Raw genomic sequence first — 22,329 nt, 5'->3', positions numbered from 1 at the left:
GAGAAATTATGGTAATAGGCTTGTTTTACCTTTTTGTCATTGTTTTTCTTCTTGTGGTAGGACAGATTTTTGGTGTGAGCCGTAAGGCACAGATTTGCGGATTCATCACTATCACTTGAACTTTGTGTGCTTGATGAATCACTATCACTTTCCCATGCAATGTAAGCTCTTCTTTGTTTGCTGTGCCCTTTTGGTGGAGCTTTTCCTTGATCCTTATACTTCATAGGACAATCTGTTTTATAATGTCCAGATTTACCACAATTAAAACAAGATCCTCTTCCTCTACTCTTCTTATTCTCTTCCTGTTTTGAATCTGTAGATTGTCTTCGACACTTCATGAGATTTTTGTCGGAATGCTTAACTCCGTTCTTTCGAATGAATCTATTATATCTCCTTACAAAATGTCTCATTTCCTCATCATCCGAATCTTTGTCACTACTTGAATCATTGTCGCTTTTCTCTTTTCGTGAGAACTTAGAGCTAGAGGCCACAAGAGCTATTGGCTTCTTCTCTCCCTCTTTGTCTCTTTTCTTCTCCTTTTCCTTCTTACTTTTGTTCTCATATTTTTCAAGACTTTCCAATGCTTGCTGATGTTCTTCCAGCTTTCCAAACAGAGTTGTAATCGTAAGTGTCGTTAGATCGTTGGCTTCCTTGATAGCTGTTACTTTAGGTAGCCATTCCCTGCTAAGACACGTCAGAATTTTATTAGTAGCAATTTCATTGGAAACAGGTTTTCCAAGTGCATTCAACCTATTAGTGAGATGAGTGAATCTCTTTTGCATGTCGGAGATAGATTCTCCTTGTTTCATGCGAAAGAGCTCAAACTCTTGATTAAGTGTGTTAATGCGGGACTGTTTTACTTCAGTCGTACCCTCATGGGCAACTTCTAAAGCGTCCCACATTTCTTTAGCTGTCGTGCAATGGGATACTCGATAATACTCATCAACACCAAGTGCTGAAATTAGTATATTTCGAGCTTTCCAATCACACGACCACTTTTTCTCATCTTTCTCATTCCAATCAGATTCTGGTTTAGGTACTATGGCGCCAGCCGCATTTGTCATAGTAATTTGAAACGGACCATTTTCAATGGCAGCCCATACTAACCTATTCACAGAATTTATATGAACTCGCATGCAGTCTTTCCAGTAGCCATAATTTTCACCGTTGAAAATAGGCGCTCTATTATACGCCCCCTTTGGTTCAGAATCCATACTGTTACAGGAAGCCACAGAGCACCAGCGAACCGGCGCTCTGATACCACTTGTTAGACGGTGTGGCTAATGATCGAGAGGGGGGGTGAATAGATCACCTCTTTAAAAAGTTAACGGATTTAACGTTTTATCAGAGTTTTCAAAAATGGCGAAAAAATCGGTCCCGAATCGACTTCCGTCTATTCTGAACCGCTACTAGAAAGCCGGACACACAAGTGTAATTGCTGGATTTTAATGAGAATGACAGAAACAATTCACACCAGAATTCTAATAAATTGAATGCGTTTATCCTTAAATTCTATTTCCAATGAATTTAAATCTAACTAACCGTTTTATCAAACAGTTGGTGTGTGTGTGATCGTCAATGAACAGCAATGGAGTTTGATTAAAGTTTTCTTGCCACTGCTGTCTTGAAAAAGAAGCAATCACCACACACTAACTGATATTGCGAAAACAGTTTGAAAAACGTAAAGAGGAGTAAGGTAAGAATACGATACGCAGAGATTTGGTAAGGAAGTTCCCCACGTCGTCCTCGCGTGTGGGTACGTCTCCCTCTCAATTTCAAATGAAATTGAGAACTTTGATTATCAATTATTGCCGAATCCGTTGATATAAGGTTTTGATACAAAGACAGAATTCTAAACTCTAAGAACCTCTTCTTGTATAACCTTCACTTGATCTGAGCTCGATCAAGATTTTCCTGCACAAAGTTGCAAACAATTCACCGGTTCCACGACCTGCTTGCGAAATCCCCCGATCTCCAAACGCAACGCTGCGGCTGAATGTGTTCTGCAAATGTGACTCCCAAACCCTCAAGAACACACCAGTTCTTGAAGGACAAACCAGTAGGTTTTTCCTAGAAACCCCCTTCAATCTTCGACTCAGCTAGATCCTCGATCGTTCCACTGCAAACCACAGCTAGATCCTTGATCGTACCACTGAACGTTATCTCAATGCTTCTTTAATCCAAAGAACAAGAATTGTTATGTGTAAATGTTCTTGAAGAAAAGTGATTGAGAAGATGAAGAAGATGAAGTCTCTTTCAGGTTTCTATGTGCTCACAAACAATTGCTCCAACACTGCTTTTGATCTGTGTTCAATTGTTTTTCCCTCAATGAATTCGTTGCCTTACATCTGCTGTTGAAACCTGTTCTTATATTCTGCAAAAACAGTTGCTGTTATGACTTAAAACAACTTTGTGTATTGATGCATAGGAGTGTGTATCGATACATACTGTAAGTTGTGTGAATATTTGGTGAAATCAATTACTCATGTATCGATGCATAAATCGTGTGTATCGATGCATGTGATTTTTACACTGATATGTATCGATGCTTAATGCTCATGTATTGATGCACAGGCAGTCTCAAGTAGTCCTGTATCGATGCAGGAATCGTGTGTATCGATACATAGAGTTTTTGGCCTTCCATGTATTGATGCATGGCTCGTATGCATCGATGCATACTGAACAGAAATTGTTTTGTGATTAATCACAGGCTACATGTATCGATGCAAAGGATCATGTATTGATACATACTGATATAAAATGCATTTTAATTGTTATTTTAAGGGAATTTTCAATGTAGATTTATATGTATGGTTATGCAACAATAGAGTGGGATGAAGGACAAAGTAAGAACACAAATATATCATGTAATGCAGTGCACAACTAATTTGGATGATGATCACACAATTTGCTATCATTAAAAGTTAATTCAAGGTAAAGAATTCTCTCACAATAACAACATCTGCCAACGGGCGATCCTCCAGTTAAAGCAGGATTCTCAAAAATGTACTTGATTGGATCCATTTTGGATATCAAACAAGTAGTATGATTCAACATATACTGACACAGACGCTCAGCAACCCAAGCCAATGCGCATCATGTTTTCTCAAGCATATAATACCGAGTCTCACAGACGGTGAATTTTTTACTGAGGTAGTAAATTGCCTATTCTTTCTTTCTAGATTCATTTTGCTAACCAAGAACACAACCCATACTTTCATCAAGCATAGTCAAATACATCATTAATGGTCTTCCTTCAACAGGAAGAGACAGAATCAAAGGCTCAAGCAGATACTCTTTGCTACTATCAAAATCTTTTTGGCAATCTTTGGTCCAGTCATAAGACTGATCTTTCCAAAGAAGCTTGAATATACGCGCACATGTAACAATCATATGCGATATAAATCTTGAGATATAATTCAAGCGACCGAGAAAACCTCTGACTTGCTTTTCAGTTCTGGGCGTAGGCATCTCTTGTATTGCTTTGATCTTGACAGGATCAACTTCAATAGCCTTCTCATTGACAATAAAACCCAACAACTTACCAGAATGAACACCAAAAGTACACTTATTAGGATTCAAGCGGAGTTTATACTTCCTCAAATGTTGGAATAACTTTAACAAATGTTCAACATGCTCTTCTTCATCACTTGATTTAGCAATCATATCATCAACATAAACTTCAATCTCTTTAAGCATCATATCATGAAAAAGAGTGGTCATGGATCTTTCGCATGTTGCACCAGCATTCTTCAAACCAAAAGGCATCACTCTATAGCAGAATGTTCCCTAAGGTGTGACGAATGTGGTCTTCTCCATATCTTTAGGTGCTATTTTGATTTGATTATAATCGGAAAATCCATCCATAAACAAAAAGACTTTGAATTTAGTTGTATTTTCTTCTAACATATCAATGTGTGGTAAAGGAAAATCATCTTTTAGACTACCTTTTTTCAAATCTCTATAATCAACGCACATACGGACTTTTCCATCTTTTTTTGGAACAGGCACAATATCGGCCATTTATTGCGGATACTTGGAGGTAACAAGGAAACCAGCATCAATCTGCTTCTGCACTTCCTCCTTGATTTTTACAACCATATCAGGATGTGTTCTTCTCAACTTCTGCTTGACTGACGGGCATTCTAGCTTCAACGACAATTTATGCTCCACAATCTTAGAATCCAAACCAGGCATATGATGATAGGACCAGGCAAACACATCAGAATATTCTCAGAGAAGATCAATCAACCCCTTATTAGCTTCTGGCCCTAGTTGAGAACCAATCTTGACTTGCTTCACAATATCCTCGGAACCCAAGTTGACTAGTTCAATCTTCTCTTCAAATGGTGAATGGATTTTTCCTTGTGCTCAAGCAAACAGGATAACTCATAAAGTAGGAACATCAACAATAACCAAATTGTTGCATGCTTGGCCACGTGTCACAAAGTTGTCATAAGCCTCATCTTCATCACCACTGTCTTCAATAATTGCAGCTGAGTGTTGACCATTGTCCTGAATGAACCCTCCACTACGGAAAATTGGTTGCATAACCTTGACATTGGCGTTGAATGGCCCTGGTTGAAATCCCAGTCCTGCTCTATTCTAAAGGTAGAGAAAAACAAGAAAGGGGGGTTTGAATTGTTTTGGCAAAATAAAACTTTTTGACAGATAGGACACACAGAGAATAAAGACATATAGACATAGAATTTTATACTGGTTCGCTTGAAATTCAAAGCTACTCCAGTCCACCCGGCCAAGGTGATTTCGCCTTCAGAAAGGACTTAATCCACTAATCTTGAAAGATTACACAAACAACTATCTAAGAGAATAATCCCTTAGCCCTCTCAAGTATTCATACTGCATAGAGTCACTTGAGGAAGTATCTTAACAAAAAGATGAGTGTAATGCAACGTGCTTCTAACAAAAAGCAAATATTATAGAGTTATAAGAACAACAGTTTTTCACGTAAGAGCAGCAACTCGTGAAAATGTAAGGGAGGATGAATAAGAGTTGTTGTATTCTTGTGTGTCTCAGGTGTGTTCCCTTGTGAAGTATTCAGTCCTTTATATAGGCGTTGAGAAAAACCGTTGGAGTGATGACAGGATCTTGGTCATTGAAGACTGTTTATTGTCATTACTCTCCTTATTTCTTTCTAAAATAGCTTTGTGCGTGTCATAATTTCCTTCTAGAAATAGTTTCTTTCCAAAATTATATTTCTTCATGGTTACGCGTTCTGAACTGGTGAATTTGTATCAGAGTCTTTTTAGTCAGAGTTTAACTTCATAGGTTGCTTTTATCTGACCACATCAGAGTTTCTCTATACTCTTGACTTCTTCAGATTCGGGGTCTGGGTTCAGTGTTCTTTACCAGAGTTGCTGTCTTCTTTCTATTTTACTGGTACCTGTGTTGATCAAAGTTAGAACCTTCTGGATGCGTTTTCTCTGAGCAACATCTGATTGTTGAATTTTGTATCTGATGTTTTTATCTATTTGATTGTTTGATCAGAGTCCTGCACACTTAAGAAAAAATTTCGTTAGAGCATCATTTTTGTTTCATCCTTTGTTATCATCAAAATCTTAGAGATACATTATAGAACCAACTTTGTTCTTACAATCTCCCCCTTTTTGATGACGATAAAACAATACAGAGTAGAGGTGAAATAAAAAAAGACAATTTTTATATTAGATAAGGAAGGGGACTCTCCCTAAGTTAGATTCTTAGATAGATCAGAAGTTCTTATCGAACCTTCCTTGGTTTAGTGCTTTAGCTACTTTCCTGCATATCTTTAGTCATTGATTTAGTAATAATTTTTAATAATGTTTACAGTGATTTGGGAAGATTTAGTTATGTTTCCATCAGAGATGTTTTAGTTCTCCCCCTTTTTGTCAGAATAAAAAAGACAGCAAAACAAAAGGTTAATATTGATTAAAAAGAGCAATTACAGATAAGCAGCACATAAGGCAGATATCAGAAAGCAAAAGAAACATCAAAATATAGAAAGAAACAAACAATTAGCGAAGGTGCCTAAGGGTTTGGGGGAGGAGGCATCCTTTGGAGCAGCTGAGACAACATGTTCTGAATGTTGTTGTTGACAGAATCCTGTTGATCCAGCCTAGCCCGAACTACTTGTTGTTCTTTCTACAGTTCCTCCAGAGTCTTCAAGACCAGAGGGACAAACCCAGAGTTAGAGTGCTCCCCCTGAGTCAGTGCATCAGCTTTGGCCTTGGCAGCTTCTTCTGCAGCAATACGAGTCGCTTCTTCAGCTTCAGCTTTAGCTTTTACCTCTGCCTCAACAGCAGCCGCAACAGCAACAGCATCAGCAATAACCTTCTATTCACCTTCTCTGATCCGCTGTTCTTCTTCTTGGCGTGCTTTGTAACACCCCAATTCTACCCGTCAGCAGGTCGGTCCATCCGACCACGTTGTTGAGTCTTTTGTTGTTTAACGACCTTGTGTTGTTAATGTGTTGCTAATCCTTGTTTGTGTTGTGAGAAGAAGTGTAAGATGGCCGGAAGAAACGTTGGGAGGAATGATGAGGCTCTTACTGCAGCTATGCAGGCAATGGCTCATGCGTTCCAGAACCCACCCAATACTGACGAGAACGTGGGGTCTCGTAGTCTGGCGACGTTTCAGAGGGAGAACCCGCCTACTTTTCTGGGTAGGTATGATCCTGAAGGAGCCTTGGCTTGGTTGAAGGAGATTGAAAGAATCTTCAGAGTGATGGATTGCACTCTTGTGCAAAAGATCCGTTATGGAACTCATAAGCCGTCAGGTGAAGCCAATGATTGGTGGGTGGACACTCGTCTAAGGTTGGAAACTGCGGGCGAGGAGATTACTTGGGAAGGGTTTCATAGAGAATTTCTGAGGAAGTATTATCCAGAAGATGTGCCAGGAAAGAAAGAGATTGAATTCCTCGAGTTGAAGCAAGGGAACTTGTCAGTCACGGAGTATGCTGCTAAGTTCACTGAATTAGCTAAGTTCTATCCTCACTATGATGGAGCCAATGCCGAATTCTCTAAGTGCATCAAGTTTGAAAATGGATTGCGTCCGGAAATTAAGAAAGCTGTGGGATATCAAAAGATTCGCGTCTTTGCGGATCTGATTGATAGTTGTAGAATCTTTGAAGAGTACAACAATGCACACTATAAGATCTTGTCTGAGAAGAGAGGAAGGGGCCAACACAGCCGTGGTAAGCTATATGAAACTCCGGTTGGAAAAGGGAAACAGAAAGTGATTTCGGGTTGAAGAACAAGTGGGGGAGATGCTCCTACTAATGTTATCTGTTTCAAGTGTGGAAAGTCGGGTCACAAGAGTAATGTGTGTAGGCTTGGTGAAACGAGATGTTTCTGTTGTGGTATGCCAGGACATGCGGCTCGTGATTGTAAGTAGAAGGATGTTGTTTGCTTTAACTGTGAGGTTTTCTTCTGCCGAAGAAGAGGGAAGAACAGAATTGTTATCCAAGAAACAATTGAAGGAGTTCATAGAAGAAGACGCGTTGGTGTTCTTGTTGATGGCAAGCTTGTCTGTGGAGAGTCAGGCTGTAATTGCGGACTTGCCGGTGGTGTGCAATTTCCCTGAAGTTTTTCCCGATGAAATTCCTAGTGCACCGCCAGAAAGAGAAGTTGAGTTCACTATTGACCTTGTACCTGGTACTAGACCCATCTCTATAGCGCCGTATAGGATGTCAACATCAGAGTTGGCTGAACTGAAGAGTCAGCTAGAGGATTTGCTTGAAAGGAAGTTTGTGAGACCTAGTGTATCACCTTGGGGAGCTCCAGTTTTGCTGGTGAAAAAAAAAAGACGGAAGCATGCGACTTTGTATTGATTATAGACAATTGAATAAGGTGACGATTAAGAATAGGTATCCACTCCCAAGGATCGATGACTTGATGGATCGTTTAGTGGGTGCTCGTATTTTCAATAAGATTGATCTAAGGTCGGGCTACCATCAAATTAAGGTGAAAGATGAGGACATTCAGAAAACTGCTTTCAGGACTTGTTATGGACACTAGGAGTACACGGTGATGCCTTTCGGCGTTACTAATGCGCCGGGAGTATTCATGGAGTACATGAATCGCATTTCCATCCTTATTTGGATCAATTTGTGGTGGTGTTCATAGACGACATTTTGGTTTATTCTAAGTCGGAGGAAGAGCATGTGGAACATTTGCGTATTGTTTTGCAAGTGTTGAAAGAGAAGAGATGTATGCTAAGTTGTCTAAGTGTGAGTTTTGGTTGAGAGAAGTTAGCTTTCTTGGTCATGTTGTTTCCGGCGACGGAATTGCGGTTGATCCATCGAAGATTGATGCGGTGTTGCAATGGGAAGCTCCTACGTCAGTTACCGAGATAAGAAGTTTCCTAGGCTTGGCAGGTTACTATAGGAGGTTTATAGAAGGCTTTTCTAAGTTGGCACTTCCTTTGACTAAGTTAACTTGTAAGGGTTCTGCTTTTGTGTGGGATGTCCGATGCGAAGAAGGTTTCCTTGAGTTGAAGAAAAGGTTGACAACGGCTCCGATTTTGATTTTGCCAAATCCCGAGGAACCGTTTGTGGTTTATTGCGATGCTTCGAAGATGGGATTAGGAGGTGTGCTTATGCAGAATGGTAAGGTGGTTGCTTATGCTTCTAGACAATTGAGGATTCATGAGAAGAACTACCCTAGGCATGATTTGGAGCTTGCGGCGGTTGTGTTTGTTTTGAAAATTTGGAGACATTACCTTTATGGATCTAGATTTGAAGTCTTTAGTGACCATAAAAGCTTGAAGTATTTGTTTGATCAAAAAGAGTTGAACACGAGACAAAGGAGATGGCTGGAATTGCTAAAGGATTATGACTTTGGGTTGAACTACCATTCGGGAAAAGCAAATATGGTGGCCGATGCTCTAAGTAGGAAGACTTTGCATATGCCGACCTTGATGATGAAAGAGTTGGACTTGATTGAGAAATTCCGAGATATGAGCTTAGTGATCGAGGTGACACCAAGAAGTGTGATTTTGGGTATGTTAAAGATTAATAATGATTTTCTTGATAGCATTAGAGAGGCTCAGAAGTTGGATATGAAACTTGTTGATGTGATCATTGGACTCGGACAATCTGAGAATGAGGATTTCAAATTGGATGCACAAGGTGTGTTGAGGTTTCGTGATAGGATTTGTGTTCCCGATGATGTGGATTTAAAAAGGATGATCTTGGAAGAAAGCTATAGGAGTAATTTGAGTATTCATCCCGGAGCGACTAAGATGTACCAAGATTTGAAAAGATTATTTTGGTGGTCGGGAATGAAGCGTGAAGTAGCTCAGTTCGTGTACGCGTGCTTGACTTGCCAAAAATCAAAGGTGGAGCATCAGAAACCTGCGGGGTTGATGCAACCGTTAGAAACTCCTGAGTGGAAGTGTGATAGCATTTCCATGGACTTTGTGACGGGTTTATCGAATACATCTAGAGGATGTGATGCTATTTAGGTGATTGTTGATAGGCTTACGAAGTCGGCTCACTTTATTCCTATTAACATAAGTTATCCGGTGTCGAAGTTGGCGGAGATTTATACCAATGTTATTGTGAAGCTGCACGGTGTTCCTCTTTGTATTGTTTCGGATAGAGATCCGAGGTTCACTTCAGAATTTTGGAAGAGTTTGCAAGAAGCCTTAGGTTCCAAGTTGAGGTTGAGTTCGGCGTATCATCCTCAGACGGATGGTCAAACGGAGAGGACTATCCAATCCTTGAAGATTTGTTAAGGGCGTGTATTCTTGAACAAGGAGGTTCATGGGATACTCACCTTCCGTTAGTGGAGTTTACTTACAACAATAGTTACCATTTAAGTATTGGAATGGCGCCTTTTGAAGCTTTGTATGGGCGGAGGTGTAGGACTCCGTTGTGTTGGCATGAATTTGGTGAAAGTGTGGTACTTGGACCCGAGATTGTTCGAGAAACTACAAAGACGGTTAAGATGATTCGGGATAAGATGAAGATTTCTCAAAGTAGGCAAAAGAATTATCATGATAAGAGGAGAAAGGATTTGGAATTTCAAGAGGGTGATCATGTGTTTCTAAGAGTCACACCTACGACCGGTGTTGGACGACCATTGAAAGCTAAGAAGTTGACTCCTCGTTTCATTGGACCGTATCAAATTACAAGTAGAGTGGGAAAAGTTGCTTATAGAGTGGCGTTACCGCCAAACCTCTCGAATTTGCATGACGTGTTCCATGTGTCTCAACTTAGGAAGTATATTCCGGATCCGTATCATGTGGTTCAAATGGATGATATTCAAGTGCGCGATAACCTTACGGTTGAGACGATGCCTTTGAGGATCGAAGGTCGTGAGACGAAGTCCCTATGGGGAAAGGAAATTGATTTGGTGAAGGTTGTTTGGATTGGTGCAGTCGAAGAAAGCACGACATGGGAATTGGAGAACAGGATGCGCGACTCCTACCCCGAGTTATTCGAATGAGGTAATTTTCGAGGACGAAAATATTTAAGTGGGGGAGAGTTGTAACGCCCCAATTTTTATTAAGTGTTATTATTATTATTTTTATAATGTTTGATTTATAATTATTTCGGTAAAATATTTTATTGTGTGTTAATTTATTATTAGAGTTTAATTATGAGAATTGTGGTATAATAGCTATTGGGCCTAGTGGTGTATATAGTAATTAAGGGAGGTGTAACAATTAAGCCCATTAGTTAGTTTTTATTTAATTAAAACAAAGAATAGAAATAGAATAGAAATAGAAAGAAGAGAAATAGAAAGAAGAGAAATAGAAAGAAGTAGAGAGAAGGAGGAGAAAAGAGAAGAAAAGAGAGAAAAGTTAGGGTTTGGAGGAGGAAGAGGAAATTGGAGAAGAAGGGCATCATCTTGATCAACCCAAGCTTGCTAGAACACTATAGAGTAACTCAATCATCATCTCTAACGTAAGGGTGTGAGTTATTATTTCCTATAATTATGAAAATGATGGGTTTTATGTGGGTAATGGTTGTTAGATGATATTGTTGGGTTTTGATGTTGTGATTGGATTCCTTGCTTTGAAAATGTTGTTTGTGTTCTTGATGTAGTGTTGATTGTTTGTGATTATTAAACATGTATCAATTCTTTGCAAAATGTTAGGGTTAGGTTTAGAAGAATGATAAATAACATTGTGTGTTGTGTTGTTGTTGATGGTTTGGGGTTGATGTATGTTGTGAAAAATATGCTATTGTGTTGATGAATTAAAGTATGAGTAATTTCACAAATTGTGAATTTAGGAAGTGTTGGAAATTAATTGAATGATGTTTAGAATGATGAAATAAAAGTTAAATTGTGGATTAGAATGGCTTTGTCATACTGAAAATATTGTAGTTCGTTGAAGTCTGAGAATGTGACTTTTTACGGAATCGAAATCGGAGGTCCGGAAGGTATTTAACGGTCAAAAACGCATTTTCTATGTTTCCTGCTAAATTCGCGGCGCTAGCTGAGTTGAAAACAATTTTTTTTTTGTAAACTTCAAACAGTCATAACTTTTGAACCGTAACTCCGTTTTGGTCCCCGTTCGAAGCGTTACGAAGATTATGAAATTTTCTACATGTTGTTGATGTTTATAGGCCATTATAAGGGCTTATTTTAATAAGTGATTATTTTGGAAAAGTGATTAATAATTGATATAGTAGGAAGCCTATTTGATTAATGAGGAATACCACTTAACTATAGTGTGTAGGTGTGTGATGTAAATAAACATAGCATGAGGTTGAATTACCTAAGAGATTGTATGATGAAACAATTGATTGTGATGAATATTCTCATTTGTTTTATATATAAACATATGTATGAATGTTGGTGAATATGATGTTGTGTGAATACTTTTATGTATGTAAATGGCGACGTGGCCTAAATGGCAATAGCGACGTGGGCTTCGGCCATTGTGATGAGTTATGTTGATGCGATGATGATTTTGGTGGATGTGTATCATTTATCATGGAGTCACATACATTTGCATAAGCGACGTGGCCTTTTGGCAATAGCGACGTGGCCTTTTGGCAAAAGCGAAGTGGGCATAAAGCCTTGGCCTTGATAGCAAAGCGACGAGTCGGTACCGCATAGCATTTGCATAGTTGAGTCACATATGTTGGTTATGTTTATTTCCGTATTTTGTGATAATTGTTGTTATGTGACGGTTTATGAAGTGCGGTGATATTTTGCGATGATGCGATGAATCGTAATGTTTTATGATGGATTGATGAAATGTTAATGTGATGAGATGCTATGATGTAACATTGATGTTGTGGATGATTATTGACTTTGTTTATGATTAAATACATAAGCATTCAAGTGAAGGATTGTGCGATGTGGTAACAATATTTCTAACTTTCCGAATTTACTTATATATTGCTTATCATTATCTTGATTATATGATTTGAGTATCTCACTGTTGTTGGCTGTTACCTTTATATTGGTAACGTGCAGGTGCTCCGCGTTGAGAGGAGGATAGTGGTAGCACACTTTTGGCGTCATTTCTCTGATTAGGATTGTAACACTCAGAGGTTAATGAACGCTTTTCATGATTTTTATAGTAACAATGCCCTTTTGTATATCATTGTATATGATAGTTGTGATGGGCATTTGTTTGCTTGTTTTCTTTGAATGATTTCCGTTGCGATTTTTTTGTGTATTGCTGCTATATGGACTAGGTGAATCCATATACAATGTTGTTTATTATTTAACAAGGACTAAGTGGATCCTTGCGTAATTGCCGTGTTGTGTAATTTGTTTAAGTGTTGATGAAATGATATATGTGATGCCTCAATTTTGTGTGAAAATTGTTTACTCTGATTTTTAATTGAATTTACGACGGGTAGAATTGGGGTGTTACATGTTTTCTCTTCAGCTTCCTTCCTGGCTTGTTCCTCAGCCTCTCTGGCCAAGCGCTCTTGGAGCCTAATCTCAGCGTCACTAATAAGTCGTTACGGACTTGTTCAGAGAGGTCTTTGAGTTTGAAGGCTTCAGAGGTCATCCAACTGATCACTTTGTTCCAGTGGATCCTTACTGCGGAGGGATCATCACTGATGCCAGAATTGATCGTCAGAGACTTGATCTTCTCTACTGAAGACTCTTCAAAAACCTGTATTGCTTCTTCTAGGGTAGGAAGGATAGTCTCTGGTTCAATATCAGATGATGGGGAGGATGCAAAAGGTGAGTTTGGGGCACTGAGATTTAGTGTGGGAGTTATAGAGGCAACAAAAGTTGTTGGTGTAGGAATGGCAGAGGGTGATGGTGTTGTTTGTTCAGGTTGTGGATTTGGTTCAGATGGTGAGTGGGTTGGTTGTGGTTCAGAGTTGATTGGTTGTTCAGGAGGTGGATTTGGTTGTTGTGTAGGTGGTGGTGTTTGAGATTGTTCAGATGTAGTTGGATTTGGATGTTCAGGAGGTGGGGAAGTGACTTCTGGATCAGGTTCAAAGTGTGATGGTTGTTGAGAGGCCAGAGCACGGGCTTGAAGCTGAGCCAGAGTAGGGGATTGGGGGTCAGATGGTTCGTTGTCAGAGGAGAGTATGTATTATGGTGGGGATTGTGTAGATGGTGATGATGATGGTGAAGTAGTTTCATTCAGCACTTCTGCTTTTGAAACGGGTAGTGTGGTGGTAGCTAGGTTGAATTTAAGTGAGGGTGGGTTAGAGGTTCTGGTGGTTGAGGGAGGGGTTTTAGAGGTGGTGTATATTGGAGTGGTTTGGGGAAGAGAAGAAGCAAGAGGTTTTATTTTAACAGAGCGAGAGAGAGGTACAAACTTACTTGGAGAGCCAGCCAGAGGGACTGGAGGTCTTGACCCAGAGGATTCTCCCAGCGTTGCTTTCTTAGCCTTCTTGGACTTATCAAAGGGCTCTCGCATCCTCTTCATGAAGTTTAGTGGATGCTCAGGTAGCCAGTCCACTGTGAAGTCAGAGATGTCGACCCCTTGATTGGCAAGGTCCTGTAGATAGTAAGCTACTACCTCTGGAGGGTCAATCTTTGAGAACAGGTAGAATCCATTGGGAATCTCCCTCTAATCCCTGAGTACTTCCCAGGAGGTGTCAAATGTTGGTTTGGCTCTGACTTGATCAATGATTCCCATGGTCTTCAGATTCCGAGCATTCAGCAGTCTTCCAGTGTCAATAGTAACATCTTCCATGAGTCTGAGCTGAATCAAGTGATCCACTAAGCCACTCTCAACCAACACATCTGATATAAGTCTCCCCAGAGGGATGTAGTTTCTGGTCTTCATGTTGTTTCTGGTGTCTTTGACTGAGTCTCTAAGATACTTGAAAAGAAGTGCTGACAGACAAAGTTTTAGCCCCTTGTGAATGCAGTACATGATACACTTCTGATCTATGTTGATGTAGTCAGAAGAGTTTGATGCAAGGTGATGATGAATGGTGCCTAAGATGATCTTCAACTAGACACAGAGGTTCTGATGGAGCTCCTTGTTCTTGGAGTGTTTTCCTTCAGCACTCTGTTGAAATATGGTACGGTTGATTTCCTGGGACAAGTGTTTTGCCCTAGGGTTTATGTTTTAGATGCGTCTTCCTCCTATCTTCTCCATGTTCAGAAGAGAGGCAATGGATTTCTCAGTGATGACTATTTTGACCCCTAGAACGTAGGAGACAATGTAGTGATCATCTGGGTCTGTGAAACACCAGAACTCCTTTACCAGATTTGTGTACACAGGGCCATAAAGACGTTGAAAGTAGGTTTCCCACCCTTGCATTCTCAACTCTTCAGTTAGGTCTACGCCATTCTTCTTCATGTTCTCAAAGTCCACTAGCGACTCACATAGTACTTCCAGTTTTTCAAATTGTGTTGCTAGGTGGATATGAGGTTCACGATCGAGAATATGGGGTTCCTTGTAGATTGGGGTTGAGACGACACCGGTGGTTGCTGTAGTTTGTTGACTTGAAATGGGTGTCTGTTCCGTTGAATTCATTTGTTGGGAGAAGTTGTAAACAGATTGTTACTGAGAATCCATGAAGAACAAAGTTGAAGATGAAGGTTGAAGGATGAAGAACTTGATGAAGGTTGCAGAAATATTGAGGATGATGAAGAACTGAGAGAGAGGGTTTTAGTGTGGTCGTGAGTTTAAAAGTGTGCAAATGTAGTGCGTGAAATGAATTTATACATATTAGGATGCATGCAAAACGACAATAATGAGGGAGTTTAACTGTTAAGACATTAAACACAACATGTTAAGTAAGCACGTTTGGAGGAGAATGATTATAGCCCATGATGGAGGTCTAATCCCTAAATCAGCACACTTCCTGAGAAGATTTCAAGAGTCTCTCTCTTGATTTCTGCTTGACAGTTGTCTAGAAGTTCCAAGGTCAGACGCAAGAGGTACCACATGTTACTTTATCTGATCTTTAGGAATACCAAAGGGTTGGATCCTGAGGATTAATGATTCGGATAGCTTCTAACTGGTAGTAGCACAAGAGTCAGATACAAATTCCAGAAGTTTACTTCAGAGTCTGATTTTGCTATTTCAGAGGCACATTTCATTCTGGACAAATTTGTATGTATAAATTTTTCACGATGAAGGAGAATCTATCTTCAGTGAGGGGTTTGGTAAAAATGTCATCCCATTGATGGTCTGTATCAATAAATTTTAAAGTGATTACCCCTTTCTGAACATAGTCTCTGATGAAATGATGTTTTATTTCTATGTGCTTAGCTCTGGAATGCAAAATAGGATTCTTACTTAAATAGATGGCAACAGTATTATCACAGAAAATAGGAACGTTACTCTCAAAAATCAGAAGGTCTTCAAGTTGATTCTTCATCCCGAGCATCTGAGTAGTGCATATGATGCTGATATATATTATGTTTCTGCAGTGGACAGAGCTATGGTTGATTGCCTTTTGCTGGGCCAAGTTATAAGATTATTTCCTAAGAACCGATAGTTCCCAGATGTACTTTTACATTCCATTTTGTCCCCTGTGCAATCTGCATCACAATAACCAGAAAGTCTATACTCTGATGTTTTCTCATACATCAGGCCCAGGTTACGGGTTACTTTCAGATACCCGAGGATTCTTTTAACAACTATTAAATGAGATTCTCTAGGATCTGATTGGAATCTGGGACATAGACATACACTAAACAGAATATCAGGACGTGTAGCAGTCAGATAGATAAGAGAGCCTATTATACCACAATAGAGCTTCTGACACACCTTCTGGCTAATTTCTTCTTTTTCCAGAATGCAGGTTGGATGCATAAGTGTCTTAGCAGGTTTGCATTCAGCCATTTCTATTTTCTTCAGAATGTCTTTTATATATTTACTTTGATAAATGTAGTTAGCTTCTGAAGCTTGATTGATTTGAATCCCTAGAAAGAACTTTAGTTCTTGCATTAAGCTCACTTCAAATTCTGTCAGCATTAGCTTTGAGAATTCTTGATATACATAAGGGTTAGCCGAACCAAAAACAATGTTATCAATATATATTTGGCATATCATGAGATCATTTATAATGTTTTTACAAAAGAGTGTAGAGTCAACCTTTCCTGTAATAAAGACATGGGATATTTTACCATCTCTTAGAGTGTCCTATTTTACCTTTCTACAATTCCATTTTGTTGGGGAGTTCTAGGACAAGAGAAATCATGGGATATTCCATTAGAATCAAATAGTTCCTTAAAACATTTATTCTCAAATTCTCTATCATGATCGCTTCTGACTGTGATGATTTTAGAGTCAAATTCGTTTTGCACTTTGGAACAGAAGCTAGTGAATACAGAGTGAGACTCACTCTTGTGCTTTAGGAATTTTACCCATGTCCAGCGACTAAAGTCATTAACAATAACCAGTCCATACTTCTTTCCATTGACTGACACTATCTTAACAGGCCCAAACAAGTCAATGTGAAGAAGTTCCAGAGGCTTAGAGGTAGAGACAATATTTTTCTATTTGAAAGATGTTTTTGAAAATTTACCTTTTTGACATGCCTCACATAGATTTTTTAAAGAATACTTCAATTTAGGTAGGCCTCTGACTAACTCGAGTTTATTTAGATGAGAGAGTTTTCTCATGCTAATGTGGCCCAAGCATCTATGCCATACCCATTGCTCTTCATGAACAGACATCAGGCATTTTACGTTTTGTTCTTTTAGGTCTGAAAGATTTATCTTGTAAATATTGTTTTTCCTCTTGCCGGTGAATAGGACTATTCCATTGTTCTAATTAATTACTTTACATGTTTTTTGATTGAAGATTACATCATAACTGTTATCACTTAATTGACTTATTGGTAACAGATTATACATTAATCCTTCTACATAGAGAACATCAGATATAGAGGGAAGAGTTCCATTACCAATAGTTCCGGAGGCTCTGATTCTTCCTTTCTGATTTCCTCCGAAACCTACGAAGCCAACATCTTTATGTTTCAGGATTTGGAACATATGCTTTCTTCCTGCCATGTGTCGCGAGCATCCAGAGTCCAGGTACCATGATTGGTGTCTTAACTCTACTGCATAAGATATCTGCAACATAAACAATCTTATCCTTTGGTACCCATAATCTTTTGGGTCCTTTATGATTAGTTTTCCAAGAGTTTCTTAAAACTTTAGGTTTTCTAGCATTATCAGAGCATTGTGCTTGTGTATGTGTGTAGCGATAAGAAAAAGGAGATTTAGGTTTGTCATCTATAGAAGATTTATCTTCACTAGGGACATACCATATTCCTCTTTTATTATTCTGACTTACTCCATAAATCATGGATGCCATTCTGCTCCTTTCTATCCCATTTTTTCAGAAACTTTTGAAAAGATTTTTCATATTCATATATCATTGTGTTAGAAGTTTTTGGGGATTGAGATAATGCTTCTTCAAGTTTTAAACATTGTTTATTTGTGGAGTCTCTTTCTTTTATCGAAGTTTGATTTTCATCTTTTAGTTCTGAAGCAGTTATCTCAAGATTATCATATTCTTTGATAGTTCTTTCAAGAACTCCTTTTAAAGCCTTAAATTTTTGTTTAAGTTTTTGATTTGAAGTTAGAGTTTCAGAAAGGCATGATTCAAGGTCAGAGGGAGAAAGATCAGAAAATACCTCTTTAGAGTTAGATTCTCCATCTGATGTATTTCTGGAGGTGGTAGCCATGAGGGCAACATTTGCCTGTTCTTCAGAGTCTGATTCGGATGAATCAGATCCACTATCGTCCCAGGTGGCCATCAGTCCCTTTTTGGTTCTGAATGAACTTTTCTTGAAATTCTCTCTTCTGGAGCTTTCTTTCTTCAACTTGGGACATTCGTTTCTGTAATGACCTGTTTCCTTACCTTCATAGCATATTATTTCTTTGTTTGACTTACCTCTAGAAGTTGATTCTGGGCGATCTCCCTTGGGTCTTGGTCTTCTGAAGTTATTACTCCTTTTTCTCCATAGTTGTTTAACTCTTCTGGTCAAAAGCGAGAACTCTTCTTCATCGTTAGAGTCTTCCTCTTCATCTTGGAAGGATTTGTTTATTTCTGGTTTGTGTGTTCCAGATCTGGACTTCAGTGGTATAGACTTGATCTTATTTTGAGGCTCATCTTCCTCGAGTTCTATCTCGTGGCTTTTGAGTGAACTGACGAGTTCCTCAAGGCTGATATTGTTTAGATCTTTGGATAACTTTAAAGTTGTGACCATGGGTCTCCATTTCTTTGGTAAGCGTCTGACTATCTTTGTGACATGATCTGCAGTTGTGTAACCCTTGTTCAGAACTTTGAGTCCTGCAATTAAAGTTTGAAATCTAGAAAGCATTACCTCTACAGCTTCGTCGTCCTCCATTTTGAAGGCTTCATATTTCTGAATTAGAGCCAAAGCTTGTTTTTTCTTTGACTTGGGAATTTCCTTCTTGAACCATCCTCAGGGAGTCAAGTATTTCTTTAGTAGTTTCCCTTTTGGTGATCTTTTCATATTCATTGTAGGAAATGGCATTTAGTAGTATCATTCTGGCTTTATGATGGTTTTCAAATTCGCGCTTCTGATCATCTGTCATTTTGCTTTTGGGAATGGCAACGCCAGCGTCAGTCATAGGTGGTGTGTAGCCAATTGTGAATATGTCCCAAAGATCAGCGTCGTAGCCCAGAAAGAAACTTTCAATTCTATCTTTCTAATAGTCAAATTTTTCTCCATCAAAGATTGGAGGTTTAGCATTGTACCTATCTCTTTCATTGGTGTTGGCCATAGTTTTTCTCACGCTGGATCTCTCTACACTGTTAAGTGTTTGATTAAAAAATCAATAACATAGCTGAAGCTCTAATACCAATTGAAGGTAGAGAAAAATAAGAAAGGGGTGTTTGAATTGTTTTGGAAAAATAAAAAAATTTGACAGATAGAACACACACAGAATAAAGACAGATTGACATAGAATTATATACTGGTTCACTTGAAATTCGAAGCTACTCCAGTCAACCCGGCCAAGGTTATTTCGCCTTCAAAAAGGACTTAATCCACTAGTCTTGAAAGATTTCACAAATAACTGTCTAAGAGAATAATCCCTTAGCCCTCTCAAGTATTCTGATTGCACAGAGTCACTTGAGGAAGCATCTTAACAAAAATATGATTGTAATGCAACGTGCTTGTAACAAAAAGCAAATATTACAGAGTTATAAGAACAATAGTTTTTCACATAAGAGCAGCAGCTCGTGAAAACGTAAGGGAGGATGAATAAGAGTTTTTGTATTCTTGTGTGTCTCAGGTGTGTTCCCTTGTGAAGTATTCAGTCCTTTATATAGGCGTTGAGAAGAACCGTTGGAGTGATGACAGGATCTTGGTCATTGAAGACTGTTTATTGTCATTACTCTCCTTATTTCTTTCTAAAACAACTTTGTGCGTGTCATAATTTCCTTCTAGAAATAGTTTCTTTCCAAAATCAGATTTCTTCATGGTTACGTGTTCTGAACTGGTGAATTTTGTATCAGAGTCTTGTTAGTCAGAGTTTAACTTCAGAGGTTGCTTTTATCTGACCATATCAGAGTTTCTCTCTGCTCTTGATTTCTTCAGATTTGGAGTATGGGGTCAGTATTCTTTACCAGAGTTGTTGACTTCTTTCTATTTTGCTGGTACCTGGTGGTGATTAGAGTCAGAACCTTCTGGACGCGTTTCCTCTGAGCAGCATCTGATTGTTGAATTCTGTATCTAATGTTTTTATCTATTTGATTGTTTGATCAGAGTCCTTCATACTTAAGAAAAAATTTCGTTAGAGTACCATTTTTGTTTCATCCTTTGTTATCATCAAAATCTTTGAGATACATTGTAGAACCAACTTTGTTCTTACAATCTCCCCCTTTTTGATGATGAAAAAACAATACAGAGTAGAGGTGAAACAAAAAAATACAATTTTTATAGTAGATAAGGAAGGGGACTCCCCCCGAGTTAGATCCTTAGATAGATCATAAGTTCTTACCGAACCTTCCTTGGTTTAGTGCTTTAGCTACTTTCCTGCATATCTTTAGTCATTGATTTAGTAATAATTTTTAATAATGTTTGCAGTGCTTTGGGAAGATTTTTAGTTATTTTTCCATCAGAGCTGTTTTAGTTCTCCCCCTCTTTGTCAGAATAAAAAAGACAGCAAAACAAAAGGTTAATATTTATAAAAAAAGAGCAATTACAGATAAGCAGCATAGAAGGCAGATATCAGAAAGCAAAAGAAACATCAAAATAGAGAAAGAAACAAACAATTAGCCTACGTGCCTAAGGGTTTGGGGGAGAAGGCATCCTTTGGAGCAGCTGAGACAACATGCTCTGAATGTTGTTGTTCATAGAATCCTGTTGATCCAGCCTAGCCCGAACAACTTGTTGTTTAACTTCAGAGGTTGCTTTTATCTAACCACATCAGAGTCTTGAACTGGTGAATCTGGTGCCTTCTTCAGATTCGGAGTTTGGGTTCAATCTTCTTTAACAACATCTGATTGTCGAATTATGTATCTGATGTTTTTATCTATCTGATTTTTTGATCAGAGTCCTGCACACTTAAGAAAAAATTTCGTTAGAGTACCATTTTTCTTTCATCCTTTGTTACCATCAAAATCTTAGAGATACATTGTAGAACCAACTTTTTTCTTACATATTCTTGTTCTCAACGACCTCCACAAAACGACCCCACTTATCAATGCTGCCAGCCTGAATAACCTATTGTGCATCCTTTAAAGAAGACATGGGTGCCCTAGCTTTCTTGAATTCTTAAGCGATGGACAAAGCTTGGAATGGCGTTCCAAATTCCTCCTTAGCATCAACATACATGAAAGATGACAAATGGCTCACCAGCAATGCCTTCTCTCCACCAACAACAAAAAGCTTTCCGTTCTTCACAAATTTCAGCTTCTAGTGTAGAGTAGATACCACAGCTCCAACTTCATGAATCCACGACCTTCCCAACAAGAAACCATAGGATGGATGGATATCCATCACCTAGAAAGTAATTTGGAAATCACTCGGACCTATCTTCACCGAAAGGTCCACTTCTCAAATGACAGTTTTATGAGAATTGTCAAACGCTTTAACAACTATGCCGTTATACCTCATCGGGGCGCCTTGATAGGGAGTCTTAACAGATTTGACTTTGGTAATACATTCAACGATGATCCAGTGTCAACCAACACATTGGACAGAGTGTCCTCTTTACAATTCATCAAAATGTGCAGTGCTAAATTGTGATTCTTGCCTTCCTCAGGAAGCTCTTCATCACAAAAACTCAAATTCTTACAAGAAGTGATGTTGGCAACAATGTCGTCAAACTAATCCATAGTGACATCGTGTTCAACATAAGCTTGATCCAACACTCTCTGCAATGCTTATCTGTGCGCCTCAAAATTCATCAACAATGATAACACATAGATTTTTGACGGCGTCTGGAGTAGCTGCTCCATAACATTAAATTCACTCCTTTTGATTAGTCGTAACACCTTATCATCATCGTTAGCCTTCAATTTGCTGGATTCACCAGACTGACACATTGGAGCTCTAACCAGATTCGCTGCAGGAATTTTTGCCTTCTTTCCCACTGAAACGTCTTCTACACTCTTTAGAAAAACAGGAATGAACACATGACCGTTACGGGTCACCTTTGCAATATCTGCAATATTTACCATTTAATCTGCAACTAGAAAAGGAACATCTTGACCATTATCTATCATAGTGGTATTATACTGGTATGGTACAACTTTATCGGATGCATAAGGGACATCATCTGTTAACCATATTACCAACGGCGATACTGATCTGTTGACATTATTGTCGGTGTTGTTATCAAATTGAATGACTACCCACTTAGGGGTCTTAAACACCGACACAATGACATTCACATCATCTCCCATATCCCCCGATTGTTTATGCTTGATTACATTCTCATCCATCAA

The 22,329-nt window shown here is 38.8% G+C and overlaps 2 protein-coding genes across 2 annotated transcripts; both read left to right on the top strand.

Moving 5' to 3' along the window:
- Positions 1–6,507: 6,507 nt before the first annotated feature.
- LOC127102630 (uncharacterized) lies at positions 6,508–7,248 on the top strand. Its single transcript, XM_051039978.1, has one exon. The coding sequence runs from the start codon at positions 6,508–6,510 to the stop codon at positions 7,246–7,248; it is 741 nt and encodes a 246-aa protein (XP_050895935.1).
- A 2,579-nt stretch (positions 7,249–9,827) lies between these two features.
- Positions 9,828–10,448, top strand: LOC127102618 (uncharacterized). The gene has a single exon (XM_051039966.1). It carries the CDS (start codon positions 9,828–9,830, stop codon positions 10,446–10,448), a length of 621 nt encoding a protein of 206 aa, XP_050895923.1.
- Positions 10,449–22,329: the final 11,881 nt, after the last annotated feature.

Source organism: Lathyrus oleraceus, chromosome 1 (assembly GCF_024323335.1).
Source record: "Lathyrus oleraceus cultivar Zhongwan6 chromosome 1, CAAS_Psat_ZW6_1.0, whole genome shotgun sequence".
In the NCBI taxonomy this organism is placed as follows: Eukaryota; Viridiplantae; Streptophyta; class Magnoliopsida; order Fabales; family Fabaceae; genus Lathyrus; species Lathyrus oleraceus.
Note: the sequence above shows the minus strand (reverse complement) of the source record. Positions and strands in the feature narration are given on the sequence as shown.